This window comes from Xenopus tropicalis, chromosome 1 (assembly GCF_000004195.4).
Source record: "Xenopus tropicalis strain Nigerian chromosome 1, UCB_Xtro_10.0, whole genome shotgun sequence".
In the NCBI taxonomy this organism is placed as follows: Eukaryota; Metazoa; Chordata; class Amphibia; order Anura; family Pipidae; genus Xenopus; species Xenopus tropicalis.
The window spans coordinates 44,828,986-44,845,057 of NC_030677.2; the positions used below are offsets into that span (position 1 = coordinate 44,828,986).

Sequence of the window (16,072 nt, forward strand, 5' to 3'; positions counted from 1 at the left end):
GGATTTACAGCAAACAAAATACTTTTATATGGCTATTGACAGAGTAAAGCTGGCCACACACGTGGAGATTTTCGAGCTTTCGCGTGAAAGATCGTTCCAACCCTCCACTGACGTTCAGGGCTGAATCGTCAGATATGGAGGTAGAAACAAGGATTTCTACCTCCTTCTGCCGATTCAGCCCTGAAGGCAGATTTTGCTCAGGCGCCTTCAATGGCGCCTGATCAAACTCTTTTAACCCGCCCGATCGGCGAGTCGTCCAATATCTGCAGCTTTCTGCAATATCGGTCGCCTCACCGAGTTGCCATACACGCACCGAATATCGTACACAACGAGGTTATTATGATCCAGATCCCAAAATAGTGCACGGGTAAAAAAAAAAAAAAAAGGGTATGTAAAACTGAGGTTTTATTGCATGTCAATATTTATGGCATGTAAAATAGTTATTGGAACTGGGACAGAAATTACATTTTACAAAACAAATTAAAGCATATGTTTTGTAGATATCATAGAAAAAAATCTGAAATTGTATACAACTATAATTTACATAAGAATTTTTTTTTTTCAGTTAAAACCACTCTTATAAATACTATAGTTTGTCCACTTAAACATAGGTATGTAATATTTCTGCCTGCACAAAAAAAACATACATGTTATTAGAGAGCCTCATGACATACAGTATTGATGAGCCAGGCCTTAGAAAAATTAAGAATAAATAACATTGTAATATATATATATATATATATATATATATATATATATATATATATATAAATAAAGCTCCAGGATTTCTCATAGTGCAGTACAATGGCACTAGGTAAAGAGGGGCCTATTTGCAAAAGTTTACAATCTAAAGGCATTTACAATCTAAAGGCAACAGCTAAAACATAAAATACATACAGAAGTGAATTAAAAAAATATGGGATGCTAGAAGAAAAATAAACATAGCAAAGAAATGTTAAATTTGATAAAAATGGGAAAAAAACATTTGAAAAAAAAGGAGTAATTTAAGGCTGTTTTTAAAAAAAATATATATATTCAGTTTTAAACTTGCTCAGCCTGGGTTCTCATTGCACTGCTCCATGTAAATATATGCTTTAAAGAAAATAGACATTTGGCTGTTTTAGGTTTAAAGACAAACACATCACATATTCTTCTTTCTTGTGTTCTGCTGTATATTGCACTTGTAAATCCACAATAACCAGGGGGAGAGAAATATGTTTATTTGCTGGCAAACATTTCATGTTCATATAGAGATTTTAATAAAAGTTCATCTGGTATTTCTACATCATCTGAATCCAAATGTGCCAGGCTGGTGTCCACTGCGTTAACAAACTCTATATCTTCATCATCTGAATCCAAATGTGCCAGGCTGTTGTCCACTGCGTTAACAAACGCTACATCTTCATCTGATATTTTTAAATCATCTGAATCCAAATGTGCCAGGCTGTTGTCCACTGCATTAACAAACTCGATATCTTCATCTGGTATTCCTACATCATCTGAACCCAAATGTGCCAGGCTGGTGTCCACTGCATTAACAAACGCTATATCTTCATCTGGTATTCCTACATCGTCTAATTCCAAATGTGCCAGGCTGGTGTCCACTGCATTAACAAACACTATATCTTCATCTGGTATTCCTACATAATCTAATTCCAAATGTGCTAGACTGGTGTCCACTGCGTTAACAAACGCTATATCTTCATCTGGTATTCCTACATCATCTAATTCCAAATGTGCCAGGCTGGTGTCCACTGCATCTGAAAACTCTATATCTTCAATAGCTTCCAGGATGCATGCATCATCAATCTCACTATCACAGTGTCTCTCCCAAGGTCCCATGGTCTCACCAGATCTAGCAATGGATGGTTTGTCTGCCATTGGCACAAGAGATCTGTTTATCTTGGTTTCCTTGATGTTTCCATTTTCATCCATTGTAAAAATAGATTCTTCATCGTCCTAGAATATTTACACATTTTTATTAAGAGCGTATTAGAATGTATCCTACTGGATGTGTACCATCCACTGCATCTATCATCAACCATGACTATGCAGATGCTACAGATGTTATGTAAGTCTTTTTGGAAAGAGAGCATACCTTCACTGCATACCAAAATGTATACACATCCAAGCTGCTTGCCATGGCAGAGTTACACAAAAAACAGGCACTAAAACAGCACCGCCAAGTTGCTATTAAAGGGCAATGTCATTGCAATGTTATAGTGTGACTAATGCACAGACCCCCCCCCCCCACAGTGGTGAGCAATTGGTCAGTTCCTATTAGCGATATATACAAAGATGGAACAAGTCCACAGTGTGCTAAACCCCATAATTTTATTGTAAAATATAAACACTACTAATCCATACTGCATGATACAGCTTTAACAGTAACATCAACATCTAACAATTTCAGCCAGAGTTTCAGAATGGCCTACAAAACATTTATCCTGCTCCACTTTCACACCCATAGATATAATTATGTTCATATGAAGACTGTTACACTGACCTCTTTAAAAAGAAAAGGAAGACACACTTCAGATGGTAAGGGTAGACCTAAAATAACAAACAAATTCTTAAAACATGTGTGATATATACTAAGAATGGTTTTATACTCAAAAACAAATGCAGCAGCAACCACACAGATTACTAAGTAGGTAAGGACAACAGCAAGCATGATGCTTTACATGGGTTACGCGGCACTTCTTTATTGAGTAAACTCACATGACATGCTATATATGTCATAAAACGGAATATATTTAATTTAAAAATAAGATAAACATTTGTTGTAACTGATACAGGTACAAGGTAATTTGAAAGTTCATGACAATATTTACTTGAGTTAGCAAATTGAGTCTTAATTGTGTCTAAATTTGTTTCTTAATTTGTCTGAATAAAATATGTTCCTTTATTCCTTTTACTTCCTTGATACAGCTGGAGAGCTTATTAATGCTTGAGTTTGGTTCACAATAACTAAAGGGATATTACTGAAAAAAAGGGTTAAAAAAATAGTTTTTACATGAATGGTTTAGTGACTTTAGCATCACTGAAAAATGAAAGTACAACATCACTTTTTTACTATTCCTTTTTTAAGGGATAAGTACAATATCAAATACAATATTACCAAAACAATTACTAAACAATATAGCCAAAAGTATCTGGACACCTGTATGTCCAACATCTCTCAAATGCTCTTTTATCCTCTGCTCTTCTTGTAAGACTTTCCACTTAATTTTGAAACATTGCTGGTGAGATTTGCTTCCATTAAGTAACAAGAGTATTAGAGAGGTTGGGCACTGCTGTTGAAGAGCCACAGCTAATTTGCACTTGGTTTTACCCCATGAGTGATCAGCTGGGCTGAGGTTCAGTGTTTGTGCAGGTCAATCAGGTTCTTCCACACACATCTCTGCAAACTCATTCTTTACAAACCTTACTTTGTGTATATTTGTGTAAGTTCTATACTAAAACAGGAAAAAGTCTGTCCCCAAAGCGTATGCTGTACGATTAAGATTTGCTTTCATATGAGCTCTAGCTAAACCATGATAAACACAATTATTCCTTATCCATCAAACTTTACAGTCAGCATTCTTTCACCAAATCCATTCTGTAACTGTAAACTGTTATTCATCACTGCGTCTAAATCCAGTTCCACTGCTCCAAAAGAGTGTTAATGCATTGAAATGAATTGTCATGTTTATCAAAGCAGATAGAGGTTTCAGTTCATGAGGATGTGCTTTACTGCTTTGAGACGTAACCCATAGTAAATAATGAGATGTTTGCATTCAGACAGAAAACGAGTACTTGTTGATTGGTTGCTGGGGTATACATGTGTAATACAAATGTTGTAACACAAGCAACCTTGAATTTGACACACCAAAATGAGAAAATGCTGCCTATCAGAACAGAACAAAAGTACAGACCAATAAGAAAAAAGTATAGACAATTCTGTAATCCAAAAGAGTGAACTTACATTCTGATTTGAAGTTTTGTGCTCTACATATGGGGTCATGGCATTTCTGATACCAGACTTCTCTCTTTACATCCACCAGTAGCCTTGGGGTGTACAAAACAATGCATGGGAGAACAGAGGCAGAAACAAAACCATGTAGTTAAACTGCATACACTTTTGGGCTTATTTATCAGTGTTCAAATTTGTATATTTTAGACTTAAAAAAAAACGTAAAAATTTGAATAAAAAAAACACGACTGAGTAAAAACATGGAAAAAAACTTGAATCCTTGAATTTAATTTACAAAAACTTGAAAATTTGGAATTGAAAAAATGGCTTGAATTTTGCCTAGGACAACTCCCTTTCACTTCGACTTTAACTTGCAAGCTTTTAGATGACGACGCTTTACATTAGAGTTTTCTGATTTTTTTTTTTGCACTTAATAAATATCGAACATTCAAGTAAATCATCCCCTATATTTACACCTATAGCTGTACAACAGCAGCTCCCAGGAACAATGCTTCACTTTATATGGTTACCATTTATAAACAGTTAAAATAATTGAAACAAAAAAGAAAACCATCTCCTATTGTGACCATTTATAATTAGTCACCTTAAGGTGCTTACTATTTTAAAGAAAAAGTAATTAAATAAATTCCTTGCATGATTTTAGCAGATAGAGAGAATACAACTTACATGACATTATTACTTTTGTGGGCTCTTCTTATGTTTGCACACCACCGGTAGTTAGCAGTCTCATAAACAAGCAGTTCCTCTGATGAAAAATAGTGCCAGGAGCGAATGCCTGTGGAAATATGCATTGTTTGTAACAAAGTTCCATTCTGCATTTTGTGGTGAAAATAAAAAAATTAAACGCCAAATAACCCATACTTCCTTGAAAGCCTTCTCGTGTAACAAGAGAGAGAATGAAGTCATCAATTTCTGGGTATGGTGAGACCTGAAACCCCTTCATAGTGACTCCTGGATGGGAAGAAAAACATTGTTACAACATATCTCCATGTAACAGAAGCAGATAATCAGCCTGACAGCACATCACATACATGAGTCAGCATAGCTGTCCAGACTACTGGCAAACTTGAAACCCTATGCCTTTAAGCAAGAGGCCTAAATTATTCCCCCAATGGTGAAAATAAAACCTCCGTGATATCTACTTGATTTTTGGCCAGATATCGGTCCAACAAGTCAGCCAGCAGGCCCCATACAAAGGCCAATAAACTGTTGACTCTATTATTGCTCTAGCTATTATTGGCTAGTGTAATCACCTTTGCAAGCCAGCAATGAAGAAAAGATTTCAAATAATATAGTAGTACAAAATGTTGAAAAGACATTACCTGGATTTTTATTGTTATGTGAAGCAGCTTTGCTTGTTCGATAGTCAGGGCTGCTACATGTCAAAATCTTTAAAGAATCTGAAAATCTGAAAAAAATAAACGTTATATATGCCCTTCATTATTAATGTGGATTTTTACATTAAAGGAACAGTAACACCAAAAAATGAAAGTGTATAAAAGTAATTACAATATAATGTACTGTTGCCCTGCATTGTTACAACTGGTGTGTTTGCCTCAGAAAGACTACTATAGTTGATATAAATAAGCTGCTGTGTAGCCATGGGGGCAGCCATTCAAGCTGGATAAAACGAGAAAAGGCACAGGTTACATAGCAGATAACTAGTAGATAAGCCCCATATAATTGGGATTTTTCTGTTATCTGCTAAGTAACCTGTGCCTTTTCTCCTTTGAATGGCTGCCCCCATGGCTACACAGCTGCTTACTTACAGTGGTGTGAAAAACTATTTGCCCCCTTCCTGATTTCTTATTCTTTTGCATGTTTGTCACACAAAATGTTTCTGATCATCAAACACATTTAACTATTAGTCAAAGATAACACAAGTAAACAAAAAATGCAGTTTTTAAATGAGGGTTTTTATTATTTAGAGAGAAAAAAATCCAAACCTACATGGCCCTGTGTGAAAAAGTAATTGCCCCCTGAACCTAATAACTGGTTGGGCCACCCTTAGCAGCAATAACTGCAATCAAGCGTTTGCAATAACTTGCAACAAGTCTTTTACAGCGCTCTGGAGGAATTTTGGCTCACTCATCTTTGCAGAATTGTTGTAATTCAGCTTTATTTGAGGGTTTTCTAGCATGAACCGCCTTTTTAAGGTCATGCCACAATATCTCAATAGGATTCAGGTCAGGACTTTGACTAGGCCACTCCAAAGTCTTCATTTTGTTTTTCTTCAGCCATTCAGAGGTGGATTTGCTGGTTTGTTTTGGGTCATTGTCCTGCTGCAGCACCCAAGATCGCTTCAGCTTGAGTTGACGAACAGATGGCCGGACATTCTCCTTCAGGATTTTTTGGCAGACAGTAGAATTCATGGTTCCATCTATCACAGCAAGCCTTCCAGGTCCTGAAGCAGCAAAACAACCCCAGACCATCACACTACCACCACCATATTTTACTGTTGGTATGATGTTCTTTTTCTGAAATGCTGTGTTACTTTTACGCCAGATGTAACGGGACACGCACCTTCCAAAAAATTCAACTTTTGTCTCGTCGGTCCACAAGGTATTTTCCCAAAAGTCTTGGCAATCATTGAGATGTTTTTTAGCAAAATTGAGACGAGCCTTAATGTTCTTTTTGCTTAAAAGTGGTTTGCGTCTTGGAAATCTGCCATGCAGGCCGTTTTTGCCCAGTCTCTTTCTTATGGTGGAGTCGTGAACACTGACCTTAATTGAGGCAAGTGAGGCCAGCAGTTCTTTAGATGTTGTCCTGGGGTCTTTTGTGGCCTCTTGGATGAGTTGTCTCTGCGCTCTTGGGGTAATTTTGGTCGGCCAGCCACTCCTGGGAAGGTTCACCACTGTTCCATGTTTTTGCCATTTGTGGATAATGGCTCTCACTGTGGTTCGCTGGTGTCCCAAAGCTTTAGAAATGGCTTTATAACCTTTACCAGACTGATAGATCTCAATTACTTTTGTTCTCGTTTGTTCTCATTTGTTCCTGAATTTCTTTGGATCTTGGTATGATGTCTAGCTTTTGAGGTGCTTTTGGTCTACTTCTCTGCGTCAGGTAGCTCCTATTTAAGTGATTTCTTGATTGAAACAGGTGTGGCAGTAATCAGGCCTGGGGGTGACGACAGAAATTGAACTCAGGTGTGATAAACCACAGTTAAGTTATTTTTTAACAAGGGGGGCAATCACTTTTTCACACAGGGCCATGTAGATTTGGAGTTTTTTTTCTCCCTTAATAACGTAAACCTTCATTTAAAAACTGCATTTTGTGTTCAATTATGTTATCTTTGACTAATAGTTAATGGTTTTTGATGAGCAGAAACATTTAAGTGTGACAAACATGCAAAAGAATAAGAAATCAGGAAGGGGCAAATAGTTTTTCACACCACTGTATATAAACTATAGTAGTCTTTCTGAGGCAAACACACCAGTTGTAGCAATGCAGGGCAACAGTACATTATATTGTAATTACTTTTATACACTTTCATTTTTTGGTGTTACTGTTCCTTTAAAAAAATACTGAGATAAACAGTTCAAAAAGTTAATGTGATAATGATACATTGCTGAAAGCAATACAGTGTACTCACACTTTAATACCTTTAATACATAGAGATTCTTAACCTATGTCTCAGGACTCAAAAATGAGTCCCTATGCTTTTTAAGTGGGTTTCCAAGATTACCTTTAATACAGTAATATTACATCATCCAATTGAAAATGTTCATTAAAACATAATGTGCATAATGGATTCAAAAACAATTTGTAGCTCAGAGAAATTTTTCTAAGAAAACACAAGTTAAGAAAAACGGCATTAAGTCAGATAAAAGTGAAAGGGGTTGCAATTTGGGCTTAAAGTATTTGCTGCCCCTAATTAAATTAGCAGGACAAATGTAACATTACCAGTCAAATTAATTTGTAGAGTTATTATAACTCAGGGGGTAAAGCTGATGCAATACTGTCCAGAAAACTTGGACACAAAGGTCTAAAGGCAGAGGCCTTAATCCATGTCTCTTGTACTAGATTCTCAGTATCAAATATCACTTGGTGCTTCTGTTCTTGGGTTAGGCAGCCCATATTAAGTATATAAGGATAAAAGGATAGAATGGCAAAGGATATGAAGGGGATAAAGGACAATTTATATAATTATTCTGTATGAAATAAATATTTTTTACTGTTTTGTAATTATGTGCTGCCCTATTCAGCAATGTCTGAGCAGCAAGCAAAATGAAAATGATACCTAAGAATGAAATTGAAGTCAGTGGCCATTTGCAAGCCAAACAAAAACATACCTAAAAAGACTGTTCTGGGTGTTATATGTTAAAGGAAAAGCAGAAAAGGGACTGTAACCTAATCAGTAATGTGAAATTAATTTTATTGGAGGTGCAATATCTCTACAATGTTGTATTAACATTTTCAGACAGTACAGCAGTTGCATTCTATATTTTAACTATTGTTTTTTTTTTTTTTAAATAAAAGTTGACACTTTCATTTTCCTCTTTCTGGTGTTTTTAGTCTAGCAGCAGAGCAATACAGGTAGTCTCAGAGCTATTACAATTTGCTACATTGTATAGCAGCATCTGTGCAATATTAGCAACTATTGTATCAACAGCAGCCTTTAATGAAATTCAGGGATTGTGCTCAGCTGGGCCAAAGGTAAGAAAAGTATTGATTTATGCATCAAATTAGAACAGCTAACAGAGTACGTGACTTCTCCTTTAATTGCTGCTCCAAGAAGACATGAGGTGAAGTATTAAACTTTAAACTAAATTAGTAAAATGGTGAGAAAATGAAAGCAAAAAAACACTTTATTTTTGGTGCATCTGAAAACAATAAACTGAAAAAACTAAGGTCATGGAAGGTCATGCAAGTAAGAAAAGTTCATATTCAGAATGAAGCTGGCCTGGCAAAGTGTACGGATTCTTAACTTTCATTATAAATGCAGGGTTATTTATTACTTATACTGCAGCTACACTAGTCACTACTGTTTACAGTCATGTATTACTTGTGTTATATATGATAACTGACAGTGCATTTCTTGTTGGACTACAAACATATTTGCGACTATTCAGTATATACTGTATATCGTCTGGGTAACTTGGATTTAATTCTGGGCCAGTTCCTTGTAACCTTTGTAAACTCAAATTTCTATGTACAGTTACAAATATGTACATTTCCATAAGTCATAATTAGCCTTGGATTACCTATAATTTAAACTTAACTACTATTACAAAGAATTTTGTGTTCATTTTATAATTATTTTCTTAGAATAATATAAACTGCCAGTTCTTAAAATTAAAGCTTATGCCTACACATTTGGTGAAGCCTGCAGCACACACAATGCATGGGAATATAAGCAATAATGCTTACCTGACATTGCTAATTAACGAGCAGAGAAAAATGTGCTCTTCTGCAGAAAAATCTTTTGGTGGCTTGCTTCTGAACTTATTGTCCTCGGCTAACATAAAGGGCACGTTTTTGCCCAGTTTTGAAGACTTGTACAATCGGAAATTTCGGTTCCTTGTGTAAACTCCTAAGTTGTTATTAAAAACCAAATAAAATATGGTTAACCAATGGTATGTCAGAGAAAGCCAGAATATAAATAAGTTTGCAACATATATATTAAGTTCACCTCTGATATGTAATTGTATCTCTGTGGGATCTCAACAACAGATAAAGTGATTAAACTGACTAATTTGTATTACTCTATTTATAATTCATTGTAATTGGTCAGTTTAAGTAAAGGCTCACTATAAAAACATTTAAAGGAACTCGGACACCTAAAATAAATCATGTGCCATTTAAAAAAACACAAAAATTGTCTATGTTAGGACACATGGGATATTGCTCACGCTAGAATGTTTGTATCATATAAAACACTACGAAATGCAGATAAAAGCAATTTCCAGCACTTACACTATACAAATGTTTTTCAATTCACACTGACACCAATGAAAACCTATCATTGGACATTTTATTGCCCACACTAGAGTGGCAAACTGTGCTTTAGGGAGAGCAATAAAATTTTCTTTGTGTCATAGGCCTTAACCATTTTCCGAACAAATATTTCTAAGATAAGTTATCAGGGAAAGTACATCAGCACTGTATCTGGAACCCATCACTCTCAGACAGCTATAAGGGGGTGGGGTTGGTGGGTTCAGTTCCTGCAAGCCCCAGGTGCATGTCTTTGTAATGCACAATGAAGAGCATGAACCTGTACCTTCCTGATTAACAAAGGGTCACATAAGGTAGTGCTATATTTAGAGAAGTAAACTAGGGGAGGCATGTAGGTGTTCTAGGTCACTTGCCCTGTAATATTAATAAATTTTTTTACCTAGATCGATTAAAAGCTGGCTCCCACCATATTTATCTCTCACAATTAGAGAAGAAAGGTCACCATTCTCAATACTATGGACATGTTTGGCTGCATTTGCTTGGCTTGGTTTTCTACTGGCATCACAAAAATTCTTTGCTTCAGGAAGGCAGGGTGATTTATTGGCCCCGAATACATCTTGGCTCACAGGTTTGTAACCAGCCAAAGGCAACAATGGCTGTAAGACGTGTTTAATAAAATTACCTGCAAGGCAACAAAATAAAGACACGAATTAAGATTTGGAAATGCATTACATTGTTACATTAAATATATTACATTTTGCTTATATGGCACACAGGGCCAATGAATGTCTTTTCTCCTCTTGGCATGGCGTCTGCCTGTGAGCACCTATGTAGTGGATTCTGGCACCAAAAAAAACATACTTTCATGTTTTTGCTGCAATATATGCTCCATACATGCATTCAAAGGCTAATGGCATGCCTGTCAATACACCAAGAAGGAGTTTAGCTGTTTTTTTCTGGCTGCGTAGGAAACACAGGCAAAGAAAGATGACCATCAGCTTTGTGCACCATTAGCCTAACAAACAGGGCTAAAACAAAAGCAGTTAAAAGGGAACAGTAAACATTTGTTCACAGAATTCAAGTATCCCTAAATGTCATGGTATATCTGTCCAATCAAACGTCTCATACACAGTGAACTCCCACAAGCACACTGGAATTCACCTAAAAACCACTTAGTCTGTGGATTACTTTATATGGTTGAGTACTGCTTGGTTTCTTGTATGATACAATATGATCTTACAATATGATCTAAAATGTGAAGTTAAGAAACAGCTACAGCATGATAAGCGCAACTTACCAGCATGGATGTTATCTTTAAAGGCTGCATTGGGCAACACAAATATTAAATGACGACTGAATTTTTCTTTTGTGGTAGAATCCAGGTTTAAAACCCATTCTGGAGAACACTTAATACCATACATTTCTTTAAGTTTTGTGCTGAAGTACTAGAGGAAGGAAAGCAACAGCGTAATAAGTAAATATTCACAAACAAACTGGAATTTGAATACAGGTTTTTGTAAAATACTGGTATGCAGTTTTGATATTAATTAGATCATGTGACCCTTTATAAGCTACATCCTTTATATATTCTGGCACATAAAAAATGAGGAATAACTACAAGTGCCAATGTTAAATACGGTTGGCAAAATTTTAAAACCATATATTTTCTTATGTTCAATACTTACTTCAATTACCAGAGCAACCATTTTTTTACCATCTACTTCTGGATTTGCAGGTTTGTAAAATTCAATGTCAAAGTAAAGCTTACACACAGTGTCAGCAGGAATGACTTCATAGCAGTGACTCAGGGAAATTGGTTGTTTGCTGAAAAAAATAAAATTGCATATTTAATCAAGAGAAATAATTGAACTATGCCTCCCACTACAACAGTACCAAGTACCATGTAATAATTAGATTAAATAGAATGGTGTACCTGTGGATTTGAGAACAGACTTCATAAATTAACATGGCAAAAGAAATGGAAAATCCCACTAGACAAATCACAAATGGCACCTCCTCTGTCACCATGTTATATTTAGCAGTCTTCCAGTCTCTGACACTGACTAGCAGGAAAGTTTTCCCACTCCTCCATGCAGATTTTATTCAGCTGTGTAATTCTGGGGTGTTTCACAGCCTGTTCCATATCCCCCTACAGCATCTCCAAAGGATTTAGATGGGAGCTTTGGAGCCACTCCAGAACCCTTTTATTTATTTTTTTTAGCCATTCCTTGGTGGATTTATTGTAATTATTAGGGGCACTCATGTTGTAAGGCCCACTTTCAGTTAACCTTCAATGCTCTGACAGATGGTACAATGAAGAATTCATAGTGGATTCTATAATGGAAAGCTGCCCAGGCACTGATTCAACAAAGCAGCCCCAGACCATAATATTTCCACCACTATGCTTTATAGTTGATATTAGGCTCTTTTGGTGAAATGCTCTTTTCCTCATTGGTCCAGAGCTGTCCTCTGTGTGCCCCCCACCTGTCTGGCTGCTGTGACTGTTTATCTTTGTGTAAAATTTAAATGGTATCAGTACCGAGATTAACTGGCCCCCTGCATGGTTTACATCTCAAATTCAGGCTGTAATCCCCCTGTATTGTTTAAACATAAAATACCCTGTACTGTTCACACTTTTTAATCCTGGAATTGTTCACCTCCTGCATTGTTCACACCTCAGGCTCAGACTGTAAACTCCCACATTGCTCACAGCTCAGACAGACCAGTGCCAGTATTGTGTCACTGTATGTACTGCCTGCTCTATGCTGCCTGTGTGTGCCATACTTTGCCTGCCCTATGCTGCCTGTGTGCCATACTCTGCCTGCTCTATGCTGCATGTGTGCCTCATACTTTACCTGCCCTACCCTGCCTGTGTGTGCCATACTCTGCCTGAAATATGCTGCTTGTGTGTGCCATACTCTGCCTGCCCTACCCTGCCTGTGTGTGCCATACTCTGCCTGCCCTATGCTGCCTGTGTACCCCATACTTTGCCTGCCCTATGCTGCCTGTGTGTGCCATACTCTGCCTTGCAGGGGTTTGTTCTGGGAGTTTGGAAATAGTCATTATATGGTCCCTAAGGTGTGTAGTTATATCAATTACTCAATGCACAACCACTAACCTACAAAAAGGCAGCAAATGGTATGTTTAACATATAATGCTCTTTATATGGTAAATATTCACAAAACAGTAAATACAGTTACAATGCATAATATACATACCACCAGTTGGACAAAATGTAATAAACAGAAAAAGCAGACATGTGTGGATTGAGAAAACCCCAACGTTTTGGAACACAGTATTCAGTATATCGCTAAGGGGCCTAAGAAAACATTTTTGTTTTTATTTTAAGGACTATCTGGCAACCTAATAAATTATTTGTAGTTAAACTATAACAACAAAAGAAAGATAAAAAAGATAGAGAAACTGGTATGTACTTACACGTAATAAAACCAAAATTCTGCATATGTTGTTACAAGATATAATCTTCGCTCTGTATCATCAATGACTGTCTCCAAGGCAAAAACATGCACATCCTACACAAAGACAAAAATGAATGCAATGTGCAGGTACAAAATAACATACAGCATGCAAATGTTAAACAGATGAATTAAAGAGAATGGAATTGAAACACCAATGAAAAGGGGGAAGGTAAAGGAAAAGAGCAATACAGAAGAGGAAAACAGAATTTTTTTTAAAAAGTAAAGTTTAATTAAGCAGAGTGTTGGGGTGAGAAAAAGGGCATCATTTGTTGTGGCAATGGCAAAAGAGTGAAAGGTGAAAAAAAATTGGGGAATTTTTCTATTGCAAAGTTTTTCTTTGCTAAAGAACTTATTAGGAAATCTTAATGTGAAATGCAACCACTGGGAGAAAGAAAAAAATTAGACTGAAGAGAAAATCACAGGGCACAGTGGCCCTCACCATTCCATAAGGGGGTCCTTAAGATATTTATGCATATAGGCATGTTTACAGGCTGCAAGTAAATCATCTAATATGGGGAGCAGTATAGAACAGAAACTAACTAAGAAAGTCAAAACAAAAACAGATAAAAAGGAATGTATTCCCTGCTTTGTACAGATTTGTAGTACACATATTTTTTGGAGTATATATTTTTTGACTTACCTCCTTACACATTTTGGCAAAGTTAAATGCTAGAGCCTGTCGAGGGAAAAGTTTCCAGACAGAAGATGGCAGCCATGGCTTGGCAAGCTTTGGCCTGTAAGGAAAACTAAGCGGATGTCTTCTATAATAATCTGCCAGTTCCTCCACATGCTTCGTTTTTTCTTCCCATTTCCGTTCCATGCTTTTTAAAACAAATGACAAATGGTGTATAAAAAATATATCAGAGAACAAAAATGACTGAAAATGACACCATAAATAAATAACTGCTACCTTTTACTTGCCAGTATGTATTTGTCACATTCTAGTAAATTAAAGGACAGATAACCCCTTTTTTACGCACTGGCCACGCACCCCCTCCTCTACTTTACAGGGTCAGTTGTGTACCTTGCACCTAGGTCTGAAATGCAGAGTTATGTAGCAGGGTTGGCTACCTCCATGTGTAGCCCCATCATATCCTCCACTGTTGTCAAAGTAAGTACCAGGTTCTTTTTCAGTGTGCAATCTCCAGCTCGGTGATGACAGCTCTGAAAAGATTTAAAGATGTAGCAGCCATGAACCCCTCTGCACAACAGTGCATGGACATATTTTATAAAAAAAATAATTTACTACTAAATGGCTAATATTATAAAAAAAAAAATCCACCAACATGTAGTAGATGCACAATAATTATTTTGTACAAATAGGTTTATTCTTTTTTCCTTATATTATTTTAACCTATAAGTGCAGGGAAAAAGGGTAATTGCCCATGGCCCATCATGCTTTTAGCTGCTATAATTTCTGAATGAAGCATAACCCAAATTGATAGAACCCTTATTTTAATTAGTTGAAATAGCTCTACATAACCATTTCTTTTTTTACTTATTGTAACTTTCTGTCCCACTTTATTTAATCTGACAGCAATTTATCAGTTCTCATCGTTGGTCCCAGGCAGCGTGCCTGGACTTCTTGCCTACTTTATTGAGTACAAACTATCTTTTTTCCTGCCTAATTATATTCAAGTTATCCTGCTTGATGGTCACATTACAAATTTCTTGGGTCTTGTATTTCCTCTTCCAATGTAAAAGCACCCAGCTTTCAACCTTGTGCTTCTATATTGTAGTGGAACTCCCCAGTGACTTATAATAGCCTTATATTTTACAATAGGGGTACATTTTTCACTATATGAGCCTATACTGATAGGGAAATACTATAATTATGGTTCCATACAATACCTGATTGAGTAGTGCACCTATTCATTGTTTTTTACATTTAAGATATTGTTTTCTTCTATTAAAGGGGAGCTGTTGCTACTGTAATGAAATGTATTTTTTTTCTTTACAGTTGTGTAGATTCATGATTTATTGATGAATTTCTCAACCCATCATGTTTTTCCAGAAGTTCCAACTAATCCCATGGCCCCAAGGTGATATAAGGATCCAGTTCCACATATTTTACACCTCATTCCTTTTCAATAAAAATGTCAAATAAATAGAAATAAAATTTCTATTAAAAAAGCCCCAATACCATTCAAGTTTGTATTATTGAGAAAAAAAATCCACCCCCTGTGCCCATTGACAGGAGAATACTACAGAGTAGGATTTGCTTTCATACTTAACCTCCTCATTATAACTAATTATAACTAATGAATATAACTATAACGTGCAACATATACGTCACCCGACCTTTTCCTTCTCATATCTCCAAACAATGCGCACATCAGCTCCCGCTGCAATATACAAATTTCCCGCCCATTCCCAAACATATTATTACTCCGCCTCTACTGCTGCAAGGTAAAGGCTGGGAGCTATATCATGCAGAAACTGCATTCCCAGAGAATTCGTCTATCGTTTGTCTTCAGCCTCCAGTCACGAACTCCTAATAGCTGCACTAGTTCATTAACTATGTAAGAGCTGGAGACCCAGCAGGAATATCCCTGCCATGGAGATATAGAGGTAACTTCGCCAGCATTCCGCTTCTGATTGGCAGAATGGCGTTACGTCACCAGTTGCTCCGTTTAAGGCCCAGCCCATTGGTCGGAACGTTTCCGTATTGTTCGTTTACAGGTTCCCCTGAGATAGCTTGGGATAGGCGAGCGCTCGACCA

General features: G+C 36.6%; 1 protein-coding gene across 1 annotated transcript; it reads right to left on the reverse strand.

Moving 5' to 3' along the window:
- Positions 1 to 393: 393 nt before the first annotated feature.
- Positions 394 to 15,660, reverse strand: primpol (primase and DNA directed polymerase). Its single transcript, NM_001015920.1, is given in 14 exon segments — positions 394 to 1,959; positions 2,507 to 2,553; positions 3,968 to 4,050; positions 4,643 to 4,751; positions 4,838 to 4,927; positions 5,299 to 5,384; positions 9,347 to 9,509; positions 10,311 to 10,468; positions 11,295 to 11,316; positions 11,557 to 11,695; positions 13,310 to 13,404; positions 13,991 to 14,171; positions 14,375 to 14,514; positions 15,652 to 15,660. Coding segments are annotated over 5 exon segments (549 nt in total). The 5' UTR covers position 14,171; positions 14,375 to 14,514; positions 15,652 to 15,660; the 3' UTR covers positions 394 to 1,959; positions 2,507 to 2,553; positions 3,968 to 4,050; positions 4,643 to 4,751; positions 4,838 to 4,927; positions 5,299 to 5,384; positions 9,347 to 9,509; positions 10,311 to 10,355.
- Between the last annotated feature and the right edge of the window lie 412 nt (positions 15,661 to 16,072).